The sequence below is a fragment of the Acanthaster planci genome, linkage group LG15 (assembly GCF_054643075.1).
Source record: "Acanthaster planci isolate LZ-2023a linkage group LG15, COTS_SCS, whole genome shotgun sequence".
In the NCBI taxonomy this organism is placed as follows: domain Eukaryota; kingdom Metazoa; phylum Echinodermata; class Asteroidea; order Valvatida; family Acanthasteridae; genus Acanthaster; species Acanthaster planci.
Window position 1 is genome coordinate 1,210,272 of NC_141791.1, and position 16,761 is coordinate 1,227,032.

General features: G+C 41.1%; 3 protein-coding genes across 26 annotated transcripts in view; 1 reads left to right on the forward strand and 2 right to left on the reverse strand.

The window, feature by feature from the left end:
- The first annotated feature begins 63 nt into the window (after window positions 1–63).
- Window positions 64–16,711, forward strand: armc2 (armadillo repeat containing 2). 2 transcript variants are annotated; one of them, XM_022226058.2, is made up of 21 exons: window positions 64–155; window positions 923–1,153; window positions 1,439–1,511; window positions 1,812–1,977; window positions 2,152–2,338; window positions 2,652–2,827; window positions 3,106–3,293; window positions 3,410–3,512; window positions 3,654–3,832; window positions 4,011–4,207; window positions 4,674–4,914; window positions 5,138–5,330; window positions 5,433–5,555; window positions 5,700–5,813; window positions 5,930–6,062; window positions 6,241–6,401; window positions 6,506–9,055; window positions 10,684–10,845; window positions 11,367–12,121; window positions 14,377–14,571; window positions 14,821–16,711. In XM_022226058.2, exons 2-17 carry the CDS (start codon window positions 924–926, stop codon window positions 6,670–6,672), a joined length of 2,631 nt encoding a protein of 876 aa, XP_022081750.2. In that variant the 5' UTR covers window positions 64–155; window position 923; the 3' UTR covers window positions 6,673–9,055; window positions 10,684–10,845; window positions 11,367–12,121; window positions 14,377–14,571; window positions 14,821–16,711. The 2 variants fall into 2 exon arrangements, with proteins under 2 accessions (XP_022081750.2, XP_022081751.2); XM_022226059.2 differs by having other exon boundaries at window positions 142–281.
- On the reverse strand, window positions 9,246–10,687 carry LOC147796569 (histone H1, gonadal-like). The gene has a single exon (XM_087146338.1). It carries the CDS (start codon window positions 10,013–10,015, stop codon window positions 9,296–9,298), a length of 720 nt encoding a protein of 239 aa, XP_087002464.1. The 5' UTR covers window positions 10,016–10,687; the 3' UTR covers window positions 9,246–9,295.
- The window catches only part of adgb (androglobin), a 67,230-nt gene continuing 63,254 nt past the window's right edge, over window positions 12,786–16,761 (reverse strand). For all 23 annotated transcript variants that reach the window (XM_087146323.1, XM_087146324.1, XM_087146327.1 and 20 more), the window contains 3 exons: window positions 16,377–16,506; window positions 14,738–14,927; window positions 12,786–14,563 (listed from right to left, as the gene is read on the reverse strand). In XM_087146323.1, coding sequence (XP_087002449.1) covers window positions 14,333–14,563; window positions 14,738–14,927; window positions 16,377–16,506 — 551 coding nt within the window. In that variant the 3' untranslated portion in view covers window positions 12,786–14,332. The remainder of the gene's footprint in view (window positions 14,564–14,737; window positions 14,928–16,376; window positions 16,507–16,761) is intronic.

Genomic DNA, 16,761 nt, shown 5'->3' on the forward strand with positions numbered 1-16,761 from the left:
ATTAGAAGGTAAACCTGCTGTTCTACATTATTTATAGACGCTAGAAATTTGCCCCACTGGTAAAATAACAGCCAAAAGATTAATTGCATTTTCTCCCAAAGAGGGCGCTGTTCGTAGCTATGAACGCTTACGATTTCTCTTACAAGATTTTTAAGGTTAGTGGTCAAAAATAAATTAAATAAATGACGCAGATCTTATTGTCTGATTTCATTTTGCTCTATTTCAAAGAAGTCTACAAGATTTTTTTAACTGTTGTAGGTGTTAAAAGGTGCGAGACGGAGGTATGTATGGCGCAAATTTTATGTGTAAAGTTGCCGTCGTAAGCGGGACCTTCATCATTATGTTCAACATGTTTAGTGGTGCATATCGTAACTCTTATTTGGGTAAAAGTTACATGTACGGACACCAGTCATTATTCCCTACCGTGACCTATTAGCCGTCAGAAAGCAAAAACATGTCCAGAAAAGTTCAATTTAGTACGAAAAATACCAAGTCGTTTACTTAAAAAACAAAATTTTTTATACCAGTCCCATGCGGTTTGTGCACAGGGTGTCAAAGTGGCATCCATATCCCTGTATATGGAACTCGACTCTTTCCTAGGCTAAGTAATGGGACATGTTTGATGTGGTTTCTTAATCCTGTAAATACACACTGATTGTACTGCTTTGAGTGTCATGTTCATTTACAGAGCCGCTAGCCCTTGATATTGGGTATGTTTTTGACATGTTGATTTCATTTTTTAGTGTCAACATTTTCATGATTTGTGATTTTGGGCCACTTGTCAGTCCCCCGTTTACAGTGGTTCATTCTGCATCATCGTAATCATAATCCCTGTCTATTGTGAATGATTTTTATTTGTTTCATGGTAAGACTATTGAATTATTGTTCCAGATATTTTACATTTTTAATCAACATGTTCCAGGATGGCCCAAGTCAACAAGCCTCCACAGAGCCGGAGGCAACTGAAGGAGTTGAAGCCTTTCTATGAGAAACCTGCCAATGTCGAGACCAGCTCAGATATCATCAAGGAGGCCAGGTCATCCCTGCGAACGGTTTGCACAAAGCGACCGTTCACACCCCAGGACGACAAGAGAACGCTGTTCGGTGGTAGCCCATCAAAGAGCCCAAGTGACAGACCACCATCTGCTTTTAGGTGAGACCAAATTAGCGTACACTGATGTGTTGCCTTGGGTTCGATTTGAACCTGGGTCACAGAAGTGGAAAGTAAAGAAAACGCTACCCTGTCAGCCTGACTCTCCAAATTTTTCTTTTGCTGAAGATGCCAATCAGTTTGTTAGTTGTGGTGATAAAAAATGATGAAATTGTACAAGAAAACTAAAGCTTCAGCCTACCTCAGGGTGTAGTATATTGAGTGATAAATGTATTTGTGATACAAGTCTGAAGTACATTTTGCAAACTTGTGATGTATTTCTTGCAGCTTGGGTGCCCGTCATTTTGATGGCAGTGACATCAGACCAAAGTCAAATACCAGGCTCACTCCCTTGGATCACGTAAGTCAAGTCACTGAAAGATCCATGTATGTCAAAATTTACATACTGAAATGTGTGGTCCAGGAATGAGAAATCATCTGATTTGTAACTGGAGTTATGTGAAAACACCTGTTTTACTCCAGTGATGGAGGAGAAAAAAAGGACAAATTTCAGTTTTTAAATTTCAAAATGTCTAAGTTAACACAGCTTGCTAGTTGGCACATCTCACACCATTTCTGAGTCCTTTGAAGTTTTAGAGTCTGGAGGCTCAGAAGTCGACCATTGCTCTTTCTTAAAAGAACCATCACCTTTATCCCAAAGAGTCCAAGCCAGTCCCTGAGCCCAGTATCACCGTCTTCCAGTGGGGAGAGTCTTCCTCAACTGGCCAAGCCTCCCAAACCCCCTCCTCTAGACCCATCCCGCCCCATGTCTGGCAAGCGACGGACACACAAGTTGAAGAGCGCTCTGAGTAAAGATGGAAGTTCCGGTGAGTAGAGGAAGAGAAAGCCAAATTTTTATCCAGTGGAATTCACCTGTGCAGTAAGCGTTGGTTCTCTTCTTTCCAAGAACAGAGTTAAGAAATTAAGTCTAGCTCAGTTAGGTCCAACATTACCAACCTCAGTATCTGCCATTACTTCTTGAATGCTATCTTTCCTACCAGTCCAAATCCTACCCCAGCCTCTAGAGAGAAGATTGTCCAACCCTCTTCCGTCCCCGACCCCGCCCACTGATGATCAGCTCCAGCGAAGGGTCCATAGCGGGCCCAAAGAGAGGACTCGACCTCCGCTTGAGGAAGGCATACCCCGAGTCAAATCAGCCGACAGCGTACCAGTACACAGAAAAGAAAGGTAGAAGATGTCACTCAAGTTATGTAATCTTAGAATCCAGATTCTTACAACGTTAGTAGAAACTGGGCACAGGGCTGCAAATATATTTTTGATGAATTCGGAAAGAGGTATCAGTTTCAATTACCTACTGTGTAATTTGTTATAATTTGGCATTCCATTATAAAGCTATGACTCACCCAACTGGTATTTGTAGTTAAATATTAATGACAATTAATACTAACAACACTGAGGAGACATTCTCCATAATCAGTTACATCTCAACTATGAAAACATTGCTTTTTTCTTGGTTTAATTCTTGTATTGGTTTCTTTAGAGAGCGCGTCAAGAGCAGTGGTTCATCGAGGGCAGAGAGTGGCTACGTCAGCGACCGCGCATCCAGTGGCAGTCGGTCAGGAGGTAGCAGCCGTGAAGAGGAAACAGCGGAGGAGGCCCTCTATTGGAACACAAAGGTCAACCCTGTGCTGGAAAGACTTGTACCTGAGCATACAGGTAGTTCAGAAATCATTTTGCTTTTGTTGTTTAGATGAAATCAGATCAAGTCTTGACCTTGTGACTGTTTTTCTGGACAGTTGTGAACAAATTCAGAGAAATGAATGCCAGGGACACATTTTGACAGGTGTAGTCTGATCTTTTTCTTTCTAGAGGCATTTGTGTTGATGAGTTTTTGTTTACGACAAAAGAGCCCTCATTTGCTCGCAGGTTTTTGAAACTCCATCACATTTGCCATTGTCATCGTTTGCTTGTGGTACACTTGTATAAAAATCCAGGATTCGTCCAAGAATCAGAGGAGGCGAGGTTATGTGCATCCTGCAAGGCTCTTTATAATGTCTTAGATGAGGGTTCTATGCTTGGCAAAGCCTACAAGCGACGGCGTACGGCGCTGCGGGCGATATTTAAGCTGATCGACGTCAGCAATCCTAGGGTGCAACTTCAGGCTGCAAGACTGATGATGGCTGTGAGTACTCACAACTCTTTATCAAAAATTAGTAATTTGCTTCAATTATTGTTGAATAATTTGCTTGCAATTTCTATTTGCAATTCCTACTTGGATTATTTTCTGTTTCTTTTCAGCTGGGTGTGAGTGGAAATAACTTGAATATGCTGAGCAAGTTAATCCTGAAAGTCAGCAAAGACAACAACAATGATCTACTCTTCCTAGAAGATAATATTTTGGGTAAGTGCAGAAAACTCCAGCCAAATACCAAAGCTAATAGCTGTTGCAAATTACCTACATCACAAAAGGTCATTTTAATTGAGATATGAAAATTCTTGCTTAGCACTGTCTCCAATTTCCAACTCATTTGTTTCTGTGCAGATTTAATCATGGTTCTTCTTCAGGATCTTGACTTCCGTACTCACTCCCATGAGCTGTTGGTATACTTGGTTGGTTCCATTCGTTTCCTGACCCAAAACCACAGCCAGATATTGGAACAGTTTGTCAAGCTTGGAACTTTTCGGCATGTCGTCAGGATAATGGCCTCTGTCAATGAAGTGGTAAGTTAGACGTTTTATGGAATTTCAAATGAATTTCATAGGAATTTGTAAAGATAAATATTCAGAAAGCGTAAATTGAAAATCAGAATCATAATGAATACGAAAATACTTTGAATTCTTCTAAAACTATTCTCTTATTTTGCAGAAGCAAACTTACAGTTTTGTTTCCATTTGATAGAATTCCCAAGGTGGCAAGTTGGCCAAAGGTTCAGCCGGTATCATGTTGCAGCTGCTCTCCACCCTGCGTAACTTCCTCAATCACAAAGACCATCAGACACTGTTTATGTCGCACCACACCATTTCAGAGATTTGCCGTTCCATGGAACTATACCCCAGCGATGCTGACATCACGATGCACATTGCCAGAATATTCAGGTTTCTAGATTATTCAGTTGAAAAGCACACAGTGATTTTTCTTTTAAATATATTAACTATATTAACATTTTTCTTTTAAATATATTGGCTGTGCAGACCGCCACTGTCAGTGTAGACGATTCCTCCAGAGAGTTAGAATTCTTGAATCGTGATAAAAGAATTGGTTCATTTGTTTTTATTGTCTAGAATATTATGAAAGATTTGAAAAGAGCTTACTTACTCTTTTTTGGAAAAATACTACTGCCCGGGTATGCAGTCTCATATGTTACTGCATAAGCAGTGCACCTGAGCCAGTGAGTTATGTCCAGTTTATTCGCCATTTATAATTCACCCTTTAAATATAATGTACTCTCTCAGAACACAAAGAACAAAGATGTGTCAAAGGAAGAGTACATTGTCTTCAACTCGTGGTCTGTCCGTATATGATTTGGAACTTTTTATGACAAACTTCTGTTTGTTTTTTCAGTAAGCTGACGGTAATTCCTGAGTGTTGCACGGCCGTAGGTGAATATCCCTCAGCTTTCCAGTCTCTCCTAGCCTTGATAAGTCGTTACCAGGATCAGCCAGACATGGTTGTCAGGCTTAGCTTTGCTTTGGGTAACATGACGGCCAAGAACGATGACTTCAGGTACTGTCTCTTCAATGCCGAGAATGCCATGGAAACGTTACTCAATGTGCTGCGACATCATTTTGTCAAAAGCTTACAGGTAAGTCCAGTGCCCATTTTATTTTTCATTTTTTTGCGAATTTTGTGTCGACGAAACATGCAGAATAAAACATAATCCTGTATATATCTGTAAAGATGGCCTGTTTCTAACTTGTTCTTGAATTTTAGCAAATTGCTGCCTTTATTACCAAAGTTGCCTTTTCTGATCGTGTTGGTCATATGTAATAATAAAGAAAAATTGTTTGTTTGTTTTTTCTCTGCAGAAGTCAAAATTGCCAGAAGAGGATACAGTCAATTCTCAAAATGGTAACAGTGAATACACCAGCTCTACAAACCTGATGGAGGATGTATTAATTAAGATTATTCGAGTCATTGCTAACCTGTCCATCAATAATGACATCGGGCCATTGATTGCTTCCAACGAGAACTGCGTCGACCAGCTCATGCAGATCCTTGGTAAGGAAAATATACAAAAAATACACAGTTTGTATGTTATGTATTTATTAAGTTCAACTCTGTTGCAAGGATTGGCAGTTTCATCTTTTTCTATTTTTGCAGATTACAAGGACGTACGCACAAGCGAAGAACTTGTTCTAAACACTGTCATCACTATCAACAATCTGTCCTTCTACGATGTCATCGGCAGCGAGATTGTTGAGAGGAGGATGGAGATTTCCAGATGTTAGTATGCCATGATCATGGACAGAGGGATGAGGGATGCTTATAGGCCTTGTGCATTACCGTAGAGGGCGCTATGTGATGGTAATAATTGGGATTGTTGCATCAATCAAGTAAATAATGTATTTCTTACACTCTTGCCACCAGTGCTTCTGAAGTTGTTAATGACTGACAACATGGAGGGTATGATTGAAGCAGCCAGAGTCTTTGGTAACCTTTCTCGGGCAGCGGAAGTCAGGGACTACCTAACCTCTAAAAAAGGTGAAACAAAACAGAAATGCATTATAATAGGTTGTCTGACACCCTCAAAGCCAATCACATGTTGCTGTCTCATCCTTATGAATAATTACGAATGTTTATGATTTCTTTGCCCTCAGTCGATGAAATGATGGTGACGTTGCTCGACGCCCAAAACAGGGAAGTGGTCTACACAGCTTGTGGTGTGCTCATCAACCTGATGGCAGATGACTGCAGAAGGCACATACTGAAAGAGGAAGGAGGAATCAAAAAGTAGGCCAGGATTAATGACAAAATGCCCGTTTGAATTGTGGTGAAGGTGCCTTTAATACTCAAAAACACATCTTCTAAATCTTTCTATTATGTAATAATTGACTCTACTCGTCCATTTCAAAGAATTGGACTGGTACCAAAAATTTTCAGCATGGAATTCTGTCCTCTCCGTTTGCAGATTGATCGATGTTCTGGTGGACTTTGGTCGATTGGATTGGCAGCTTGCTGGTATGGTGTGCATGACGCTGTGGAACTACAGCGAGAACATCACGAGTTCCGTTGACTGCTTTGGAGAACAGGAAACAGGAAATCTCATCGACAAATTAGCAGATTTTCTTGGTAAAAATCTGACAAATTTGGATCTTTGCTGAGTGTCATTGTAAGACGCAATCGATAACTTGTTCATTTCGTCGTTTGAAGTTCCTTTCCTTATTTGTAATCAGATGAGGATACAGCGATGGAGACCCCAGAGGACATTGAGTGGGATGCAGAGACCAGGGAGTTTATGAGATCCTACTGGCGCACTGAGTTCTGCCCCGTGGCATCTCAGCTCCTTGACAGGGTAGAGAAGCATCAGGCGGACCTGGTGCCTATTGGCGAGGCTCCTTGATGACAGGATTTGGGTGTCCTTCGGCTGGTTTGCAGGCTGATTGCTGACGTGGGTGTTGATCACTGATGGCTGGTAATAGTAGGTTGGCTGGCAAGATGGCTGGTGATAGCCAGCTGGTTGGTTGCTTGAAAGATGAAATGGGGAATTAGGTGTCTTCTTGCCAGCTGGCTGGCAAATTGACCACGTGGCTGGTGACAACTGGCTAGGTTGCTGGCCAACAAACTAATCTGTTGTAGTGATGACAGTTTATTTCTGCCGCCGATGAACTGCTTCACTGACTGGCTCCCAAATGTCTCCCAAATACTGATCAGTAGCTAGGAAGTTAACATTTTGATGAGCTAACCAGAAGTTTTGCTGCATAGTTTACATGTGTATGTAATATGTATGGAGGGTCCCGTCATTATGAGGTTGGATGTATTTACTGAGAGGTTCCCTGATACTGTGTACATTAGTGTAACATAAATATAACCTCAGCGTTGAATGAGATCAACCTCAATGTCAAAACAGGGCATTCAATCACTATTTCTCTTAAAAGTTTGTTCACCTCCATTCAAAATTTATTGGATACACAATTTAAGTGTTGACGCACATGATCCATAGTGTATACAAAATGCTCCCATGGTGGGCTCTTGTTTGGAAGCAAAGCGCCCTCGCTGTATCTGCATGAATCCATTAGATTGGGGCCTCAGCTTGCTTGTCAGTCACTAGCTTTCTGTGACAGCAGTTATTCATTATATTGGTAAACTTGTAGCAGTCAAGAAAAAGCACTCTGTTTACATTAACGGATATCTCCTGCACTTAATCCTTTCTTCATTATCCAAGAGAGGCAGTCGGACACTTTCATGAACTCGCTTGAGAGGATTACATCCTATTTAACTTGTCTCAGACAAATAGTTATCACATTACTTATCTCAGAGAAAATTGTGCATGCATAGCAATTGCAAAAAGTTAGGTTTCTTGTACACAATAAATCATTCAAGTTTGTACATAATCCCAGTACTGCTGTTTTTTTTTAAGTTGAACCAGAATCAGTTGCCAAAGAAACTTTCCGTCTTTCGTTTCAGAGTTTGGACTCAATATGCCATGCTTTCAAGGAAAGATTTATCAGGGTATATATGATATTTCTCCTCATATTTCCTCCAAGCAAGATTCTCCTTTTTGTGAATATTTGTGCACTTGGAGTTTGTCTGTGCTTTGTTGTCGAAAAATATCCACACGTCTCACCACAGATTTGCTGTGTTCTCAAGAGTATTACTTTGTGACTTACAGAATACTGGAATAAAGGAGATTCTGTCTCCAGTTTTGATCATGCCTATTCATGAGGGCCTATTTAAAATAACTTGTTACAGTTTGATTATGAAAACTTTTTAAAAAATGCATCAGATTTCTAGATGAGTTCTTCCGGACTATTGACGGAAAATTCTGCCATTTTTGTCGCTAGTCAATTTAAAGTTGCTTTTTTTGTGGCAAGCCATTTGCATAATGTATATACGTGTATTGTAACCAAAGTGTGGTCAATAATGTGTATGGCGCTATTTATGTGAAGATAGGAAATGTTTTGTCAAAGCGTTTTCCACAGATATTAAAGTTTGATGATGTAAGCCTGCTGGTGTAAATATTTTGTGCTTTTAAACCACCTTTGGGGGAAATATTCCCAAACCGTCCACTGATGATTAGAGCTGTTCATTGCAATGTAGTGTGTGTGGGTTGCAACTTGTATGAACTAATTATGAAAACGTGTCAAATAAAACAATTTGAAAGTGCACCGATCATCACTTTGTGTTAGATTCTCATTGATTAAAAAAGTCAAAGGTTTGGTTTAATTATTCGTGATAAATTCACACAACAATAATTGGAAAATGAGTTCATTGATTGATGGAGAACCATTAATTATTACAGCGAATTCTTGGACCAAGGGAAGTGTCCATTATATGGTACAGGGGTGGCAATTTATTTTCCTGCGGTTTGATCGTAAACAATTCCTCCCGCCAGCAGAAAATCGCCTCGTGCGAGCACCACTTAACCAAACTGAATCATGCATGCGCGGCTCGGAAGAGTGGAAATTATCATTTTGCCGTGTAATTGTGAGTAGGTTGGATTTATACAACGTAGCTGTCGTAACCAACTGCTACATCTGCCGTGTTTGGGTCGAAAGGAAAGTCTCTGTATGCTGTGTTCTCCATGGATGCCAACTTTTGAATTGTGTGAAAAATGGCAGGCGGGAAAATGATCTCCAAATCACCCAGAAACCTGACGCGGAGAGGCAGGTGCGCCTACCGACGTTCGGGAACAATTCACGGTGCAGCGAAGACGAGACACGCGGTGATGTTGATGATGGTGGCTATAGTGTGTTTGTACCAGATTGAAACGGTGACAACGACAGGTAAACTTCTGTTCATTTATTTTTTAAAGTGGGGCTAAGGCCCGGGCCTATTTCATATTTGGCACAACGCTAAACCTAAATTCTGTTTTGGGAGGTGCATTTTAAGTTTAATACTAGGCCTCCTTAATCCCCCTATACCCTAGCCTGCACAGAGTCCGGACAGAGCAAGAAGAACCTCTTTTAATACATGTGGTGGCTCTGAAAAGAGCCGTTGGTTTTGATGAGTTGTAACCAAGACGTTTATTTCTTGGCTGCCTTCTTTCCTTTCTTGGCTGCTGCTTTCTTGGGTTTGGCCTTGGCTACTGGCCTCTTTGCTGGCTTGGGCTTGGCTGCTGCTTTCTTAGCTGCCTTTTTCGGAGATTTCTTGGCGGCCTTCTTCTTGGGCTTGGCTGCTCTCTTCTTGGCAGGTTGCTTGGTCTTCTTGGCTGCCTTGGCCTTGGCTTTCTTGGCGGCGGCGGCTGCTGCTTTCTTGGCCTTCTGAGCTGCTTTCTTTGCTTTGGCCTTCTCCCTTCTGGCTGCGGTTCTGGCCTTTGCTTTCGCTGCCCTTGCCTTAGCAGCTTGCTTGGACTTGGCCGTCGCCTTGGTCTTGGCCGCAACCTTGAATCTACCTGAAGCACCGTTGCCCTTGACCTGCTGTAGAGAACCCTTGGCCACACCAGACTTGAGAGCTCGACGGATGTGGTGAGCCTCCTTGGTCGGGTCCACCTTGAAGTTGGCCGCGATGTACTTCTTGATGCCTTGAGCAGACGAGCCACGGCGATCTTTCATGGCAGCAATCGCAGAAACGACCATCTTGCTAGCGGGAGGGTGAGCCGCACGCTTGGCCTTCCTGCTGGGGGACCTGGCACGCTTCTTCGGGGACTTCTTGGGAGACGACTTGGCCCTCTTGGTCGGTGACTGAGACCTCGTCGGTGACTGGGATTGCTTCGGAGAAGCAGCTTTCTTTGGAGAACCTGCCATTGCGCAAAGTTGAACACAAGTTGACGACTGAAGAATCTATTAATTTATGCGCGTCATTTTCGCGGGACAAAGTTATAGTTCTATTGCGGACGTAGTTGATGTAACTTTTTGATTTGAAATAATTGTTTTAAAATAAAAAATTGCATGATTTTTGTGCTTATTCAACCGGAAAGATTCATTTTTGTCATGAAATGACCAATCTTATTCATACAAAAGCCCCCTGGTCATTTTAAGAATGATTTGAACTATTTCAACTATTCAAATTCATTTAACCGACGCATTTTTTCACATTTCAAATTCTGAGAAAAAAATTTTGGTCTAAAATCATAAATAATTTAGATCAGTTTCATCCATATATTTCCATCAATCAAAATGTATAAACTGTTCAATTTAAGATTAATTAATTAAAATAGGGCATATTTACGATACTGATCATACATTAACTTCCATAGGAAAAACACACTTCAATAAAAATACACATTTTGTACATGATGCGCAAACAAAACTCTACCTAGCTCGACACGTCATGTTCATCACTTCACTCTGATGCGCAGCCTAACTGCGGTAGGCCTAGGTCTTGGAATTAAAAATTAATGAAAAGTATATTTTCAAAGTGCAGTTTTACAAAGGAGTGCAGCAAGAGTTTCTCTTCTGCTTTCTGCATGTAGACGATTGCCAAAGACGACTGAAACCAAGCCACACACACCTCGAGTTCGACCGCGAGGTCACCAGCTTAAACCGGGTGGCGTTCACAGTGAAAACTGACAAAGAGGCCATCATTGGTCTGTCACCCTCCTCACTGGGCGTGGATCCTGTCATGTATAAAATAGGTGGGTCTATTATCAAGGAGGCAAACTTAAAATGCCAACCATTTCACTACCGGTATCCTTAACTTGTAACCTCCTCTATCTGAGTGTTAATGATATGAACCACATTTAATACAGAGTGTTCAATATTTTGCTGAAGTCGATAAAAAACGAACATAATACCCGTGTACGCGTAGGGTCCTTAGGTTAAGAAAGGACGCGCGCACTGGGCCCATCCACCCTGCTCCATCGGTTTTTAAAACCTACGCAGGCTCCGTCAGTGCAGGTTCTGTCACTATGAAAAAAGAAGTTTCAACCTGCATCTAAATTAAAGGGGGAAAACACTTAATGAGAATGTGAGATCAAGCTTGCTTGCTGTATATTAGAAAAATGTACATTATTAAAAGCCCACTTATCAACTTTTATCAACTATCAACACATTTCGGGGAGGGGCATGGTATAGGCTCCCGGTAGGCCAAAGTGGAAGACCATCCTTTCTTTAATGCTTGCATTGATATTTTTTCTTTAATTCTGGACTTCGCTAGTGATAGGAAAAGCAGAAACTGGGAAGTCTGAGGTCCAACGTTGTCAGTCGTCGTGTTCGTCTTGGGTCATGCCTGTTGCGATTGCGGACATTTTGAGCCCGACGGAATCGCGTGGTTTCTGGATCGACTGGGGTAACGGGAACGGCTTGATCAAGGTTGGCAGGCGTGGTGAGGAAACTCCCTTCATGGAAAGAACCGAACCGGACCCATCCCCGATCGCTATTAGGTACCTGGGTTACGCAACCGGTGCTTCAAGTGGAGAAAGCACTTGGAATTTTTGCGGTGAGTCTGACTTTTGTCGTTGCTTGTTAGTTTTGAACTTAGGGCCAGGTAAGGCAGTTTGTTTTCAACGTTTGTTCCGTTTTGTCCTGTCACGTACGTTCATGCTGCATTCCTGCAATGGCGGAAAAGCATCGTCAGCGAATTGCGAGCGGTTTTTAATGCAAATGCCGCAGCTAATTTGCCTGAGTGATGTTTACTTTCTCTGACAAGAAACAAAGTGCGGCAGATTTCGACACTGGCCAACAGCGGCGAGCAAAGAAGCGCGCGCGGGTGTTTTGGTACTTTTTTCCTGTTTACAGGGTGTTGCCTTGGCGGCAGGTCGGCAAGTCGGCAACCGCCAATTTCGACCAACCCACCTAATGGAAAGTTGGAGACGTGATGCTTTCGACCACGAGGCCGGCCACAATTGTTTCCTGTCATCCATCATGCTTCGAGAGGCGACAGATGATCAACCGAGGTTGGAGCCGAAGCGGGTAGGAAGAAATAATTTGGTTACCATAAACAAAACTATGAGGTTTAACTTTTTTTCTGTACAGTTTTCCAAAAACCCAGGTTCGACCACTTAATTTTGATAACAAGGCACAAATTTTAAAAACAGAGCAACCTCAACATGAAAGCAAGGTGATATCGTTTTAAAGAGGGATGACAAAGTGTCTGTAAACTGACAGGTTTGCACGATTTTCCGTTAAAGTGTTGTGAAACTAGCCGGTCGGTTGATAAACCCATTCTTAAAATACATGGATGATCCTTGGACGTCCATTGAATTCTGGAGCATTCGCGTTCACTTTGTAATTAAAAAGGCATACCTGCTGAGTAATGTCATTAAAGGTTGCCGGACATTTTGAAATGGACTGCAAACAAAGTCAGTCGAACCTCTTCAACGAACCGAGCGAGGCAACTATTCAAAATGTGAGCTCCCATGGCTCCGGAGATATCCTACTAAAGGTTGCAAGTAGCATAGTTTTTTGACAAAAAAACTATGACATAGCTGGTGTGGTCTCATCAACTTCCCCCAAAATAAGATTCATGTGAAACACGTTTGTACTCTCAAAAATTAATGATGTACTTAATTTCGGCGGAAAGGAAACAGTGATAAGGGGAAAGGTTTAGAAATGATCGAATCTTAATTATTTCCGATGTTGTTCAGTTTTATTTTATTCACACAGACGAAACTGTAAAGTTAGAGGCTTTGCTTAAAACTGTTACAAAAGGAAACTGCACTCTTTCAGTGCTGAGTGCTGTATAAATTAATGCTTATCAATCCTAAAAGAACATAAACCACAATCCAGTGAGTCTTAAAACAGATCAAAACTGATCTGTTTACAATAGAGGGCCTGCGTGGAGCGCCCTCACAGAGCACATGTTTTTTTATTTAAATTTAGATGACAAAAAATACTATAAGAACAAAGACCTGTCCTCTGTGAAGGTGCTCCACGTAAGGCCCTCTATTAGAGAAAATGTAAACATTGCCTTGAGAGAAAATAAGAGGTGAGAACAAAATTGGAAATACAAAACGGAGCGGAATAGAAAGAGCATGTAATTAACACTGTGTACAGTTTCTTCAATATTACATGTTAATTTACAACAAAAATTCATGCCCTGACTTGGTCTTGGCTCCTTTTAACAACACCGTTTCCTTGTGAAAATGGTGTTATGCTGAAATTCATTCTGGATGCAGTCGGGCTTTTGAGTTACAACATTTGGCATGAAAGAAACAGAAATACAGCTTCCCAAACATGAAATTCTCATTTCAAACATTTTCTCTGAATTACAATGTACATACTGCAGATTGATTCTGCCAAGAGGCACAGTAAGTGGGGCACAATATTGTCACTAGTCTCGGAAAACTCAAGGCAGTGACGACAAATACATCTACAGGTATAAATACAAATACGTTGCCCACTGAAAAAGAAGACCCAACTTACTTTATTTTGGTGGGGCAACTCTTATCGGCAAGCAAAACACCAATTTGTTTCCAGCTTCTCAATGTCTGAGTGTACTGTGGACCACACCCTCCTAATGTTTGGAGCTGTCTCATGGTTTTGACCGGGTAGAGTGTAGAACCTTTATCCTTTGTAAAGAAATGATTCATGTAAATGCCACATATCTGGCATGAATTAGGGATTCATGGTCAGGATGCAACACTGAGCACGAATAAGAAAGGACACTGAACAATACAGAAACATGACTTCACTGGACCAGTCCAAATCTTCCTGGGGTGGTTGGACTGTACCATGTGCAAAGGGATGGTTTTTTTATTTCAACCCAAACAGTATGATATTGAGTCTTCTATTCGTAGAACATTTTTGCCTATGTTCAATAGTTATAGTTATAATTTCAGACTTTCCAACTGACTTTTTCGTAATAACAAATTTTGTTGTATAAAACAAATACATACAAGAATACGCAAGACTGGTTCACTGTATATATAATATATATAGACAAAAGAACAGAATAAATTCACACACTTTGTATCTGGAATTATTTTTGGAATGCCAGTTAAAATATTTAACATTTCATAACCACTTTGTTTGGCTTCCAAAAGACTGTTTGCCAAATTGTAATCTTCACATAAAGTATACTGGACGGAACAGGTTAGACGTCCTAGAGAGGTCTTGCGGGTTACTAAGGAAACAGTCAACAGGTGTTTATCTGTGTTTCTTCCCCTCTGAATGCTGTTACATCTACTTTTTCTTTCCTTTGGCACTCTTTCCTCCCTTTTTATTAGGACTTTTCTTGCCCTTGGGGCTTTTGCGACCCTTCGGAGACGGCGATCTCTTCCTCTCCTGCTCGGCTTTCAGCGCCGCCTCAGCCGCGGCAATCTCTTCCAGACGTTTCCTCTCGGCCTCCAGGAACTTCTGACGGAAAGCCTCCCGAGGCTCATTGATCTGAAGACGGCGCTCATCTAAGGAAGTCTGTTCAGGTGAGAAAGAGAGACAAACAATGCATATTTAGATTATCACATCAGTGAAAGCTCTTTCTTTCCGAACAATTCAAATTGCAACTCATATCATTCACTAACTTTTAAGAAAGACAAGAAAGTTGCTGGGGGACAATGAGCCGATGTAATGCTATTGATGTTTACTGACCTGGAGCTCAATGCATTTCTGCAGCTGTCTCTCTTTGGTCTGATTCCTGTCTCGTTTATCCTCTTCTCTGGCTTCCATCACAGCATCCCTGAAGGCGCGGTATCTCCGCACTTCCTCTTGCTTGACCTGTGTCTGCCTCTCAATCTCCACCTCGTCCTTGAGGCGTGGCTTGCCGGTGAAATTGGCCGGTCTACATGCATCCATGAGACAAAGAAAGGATAGATGCTAGCGATAAGAGAACTTGCAAGTTAGGATTTGTCCAGATGTACTGACGGTGGCTTGTAGAAACACATGCACCTATGTTAGCACCTATACGGAAACACATGCACCTATGGTAGTGCCTATACAGAAACACATGTACCTGTGGTAGCACCTATACAGAAACACATGTACCTGTGATAGCACATACATGTATGGTAGCACCGTTGTGGAAACAAATGTACCTATGATGGCACCTATGAAAAAACACACCTATGAAAGCACCCATGGTGGCACCTATGGAAACACATGTATGACAACAGAAGCACATAATGAAACACATGCACCTATGGAAGCACCTACAGAAACACATACACCTATGGAGGCCATTGGTTGCTGCAGCCACTTCCAATAAATGCACGTGTTACTGTCAGCCACACCCAAAACTTCAAGATGTTTAAATTACAGCTGATTTTTTTATTGCGTTTACGCATTCAAAATTGGCCTATAAGCCAAGAAAATGGACTGCAGGCTACAACAGCTGTGGTACTGTTCTTTTTAAAAAAATAAATAATGATGGAAACCAGAGCTGCCACAGACGTAACACAAGTTTTCATAAGGATATCAAATCAAACTGAGTGATACAAATGCATCACAAAATGATCAAAATGAGCTATTCTGCAGGCATGTGGAAGTCCTTAATATTTGCTTCACAAGATCTGATAATATTAAGAACCTTACGTTATTAAAAACATTTGTAAACAAGTCCAGAGATAATTATAAGTTCAAAGCAAAAATTAGAAATAACAAACCAATACACTGCCCGGATCTGATAAGGACAGTTGTGAAACCAAATGCCAAAACTGAGATGAAAAAAAAATGGTGCTGGTGACACCGACGATAAACAACACCTATTTTCCACCATGCCTTGCCAGCCAGCGCAACACTTGAAAAAGTGCAGAGGCTCTGAACGAGGGTAATTGAAGCCTGGCACACTTTGTGCAGGTAAATCAACTCCCTGGCACAACACATACATCATCTAGATTAAATCCTCGCCATGCATGGTGGTGAAAATGACATGTTAATAAAGAGTTTGGATTGAACTGTTTGCTGAACACATGCAATGCAGATTCATGGTTACAACGAACCTGACAAACTGAAGTGAATTAGATGAGGACAGACTGCAAGGGCATCTCTCTCAAAATGAGATTAAAAAATAATGGCCTAGAACTACATCTTTTTTTTTTTAATGAAAACCACAAATTTGGGAAAAAAAGTAATTAATTTGCTGAATTTCTTCAAATAAGACAACAACTGTTTTAGATTTATAACACATTTTCAAGTTAAACATAATTTTTTAATATTTGTGTTACCTTCATCTAGTCTTCAGCAATTTACAAGTGTGGTAAATAGTATACGTATCAGTAAATGTTTTTCTTACCTGATGTAAGGTGTGAGGTCTACCGTCCGCAGGATTTCCTTAGGTGGGGGTGGGGGAGGAGGTTCATTTGTTAGAACAGCTTCTGAGGATGGGTGTTCTATTTCTGAGGCTGGGGTCTGAGGAGGCCCAACTAAAAAAAAAGGAAAGAAGAAGAAAAGAAAAACAAATTCAGGTTTTCATCAATTCTTTGGGAATATGTATAACCTGGTACAAAAGATGAACTTGTCAGCCCTCAAAAGTAAAAAAAAAAGATTCCAAAATTTATAACAGCCTCTTTTTGTTAATTTATCATGTAGATGCATGTCATCTAAATAAAACACATCGTTATGATTCAATGTTGTAACGTTGGCAGTCTCATTTATTTTTTACTTAAATATGCTACATA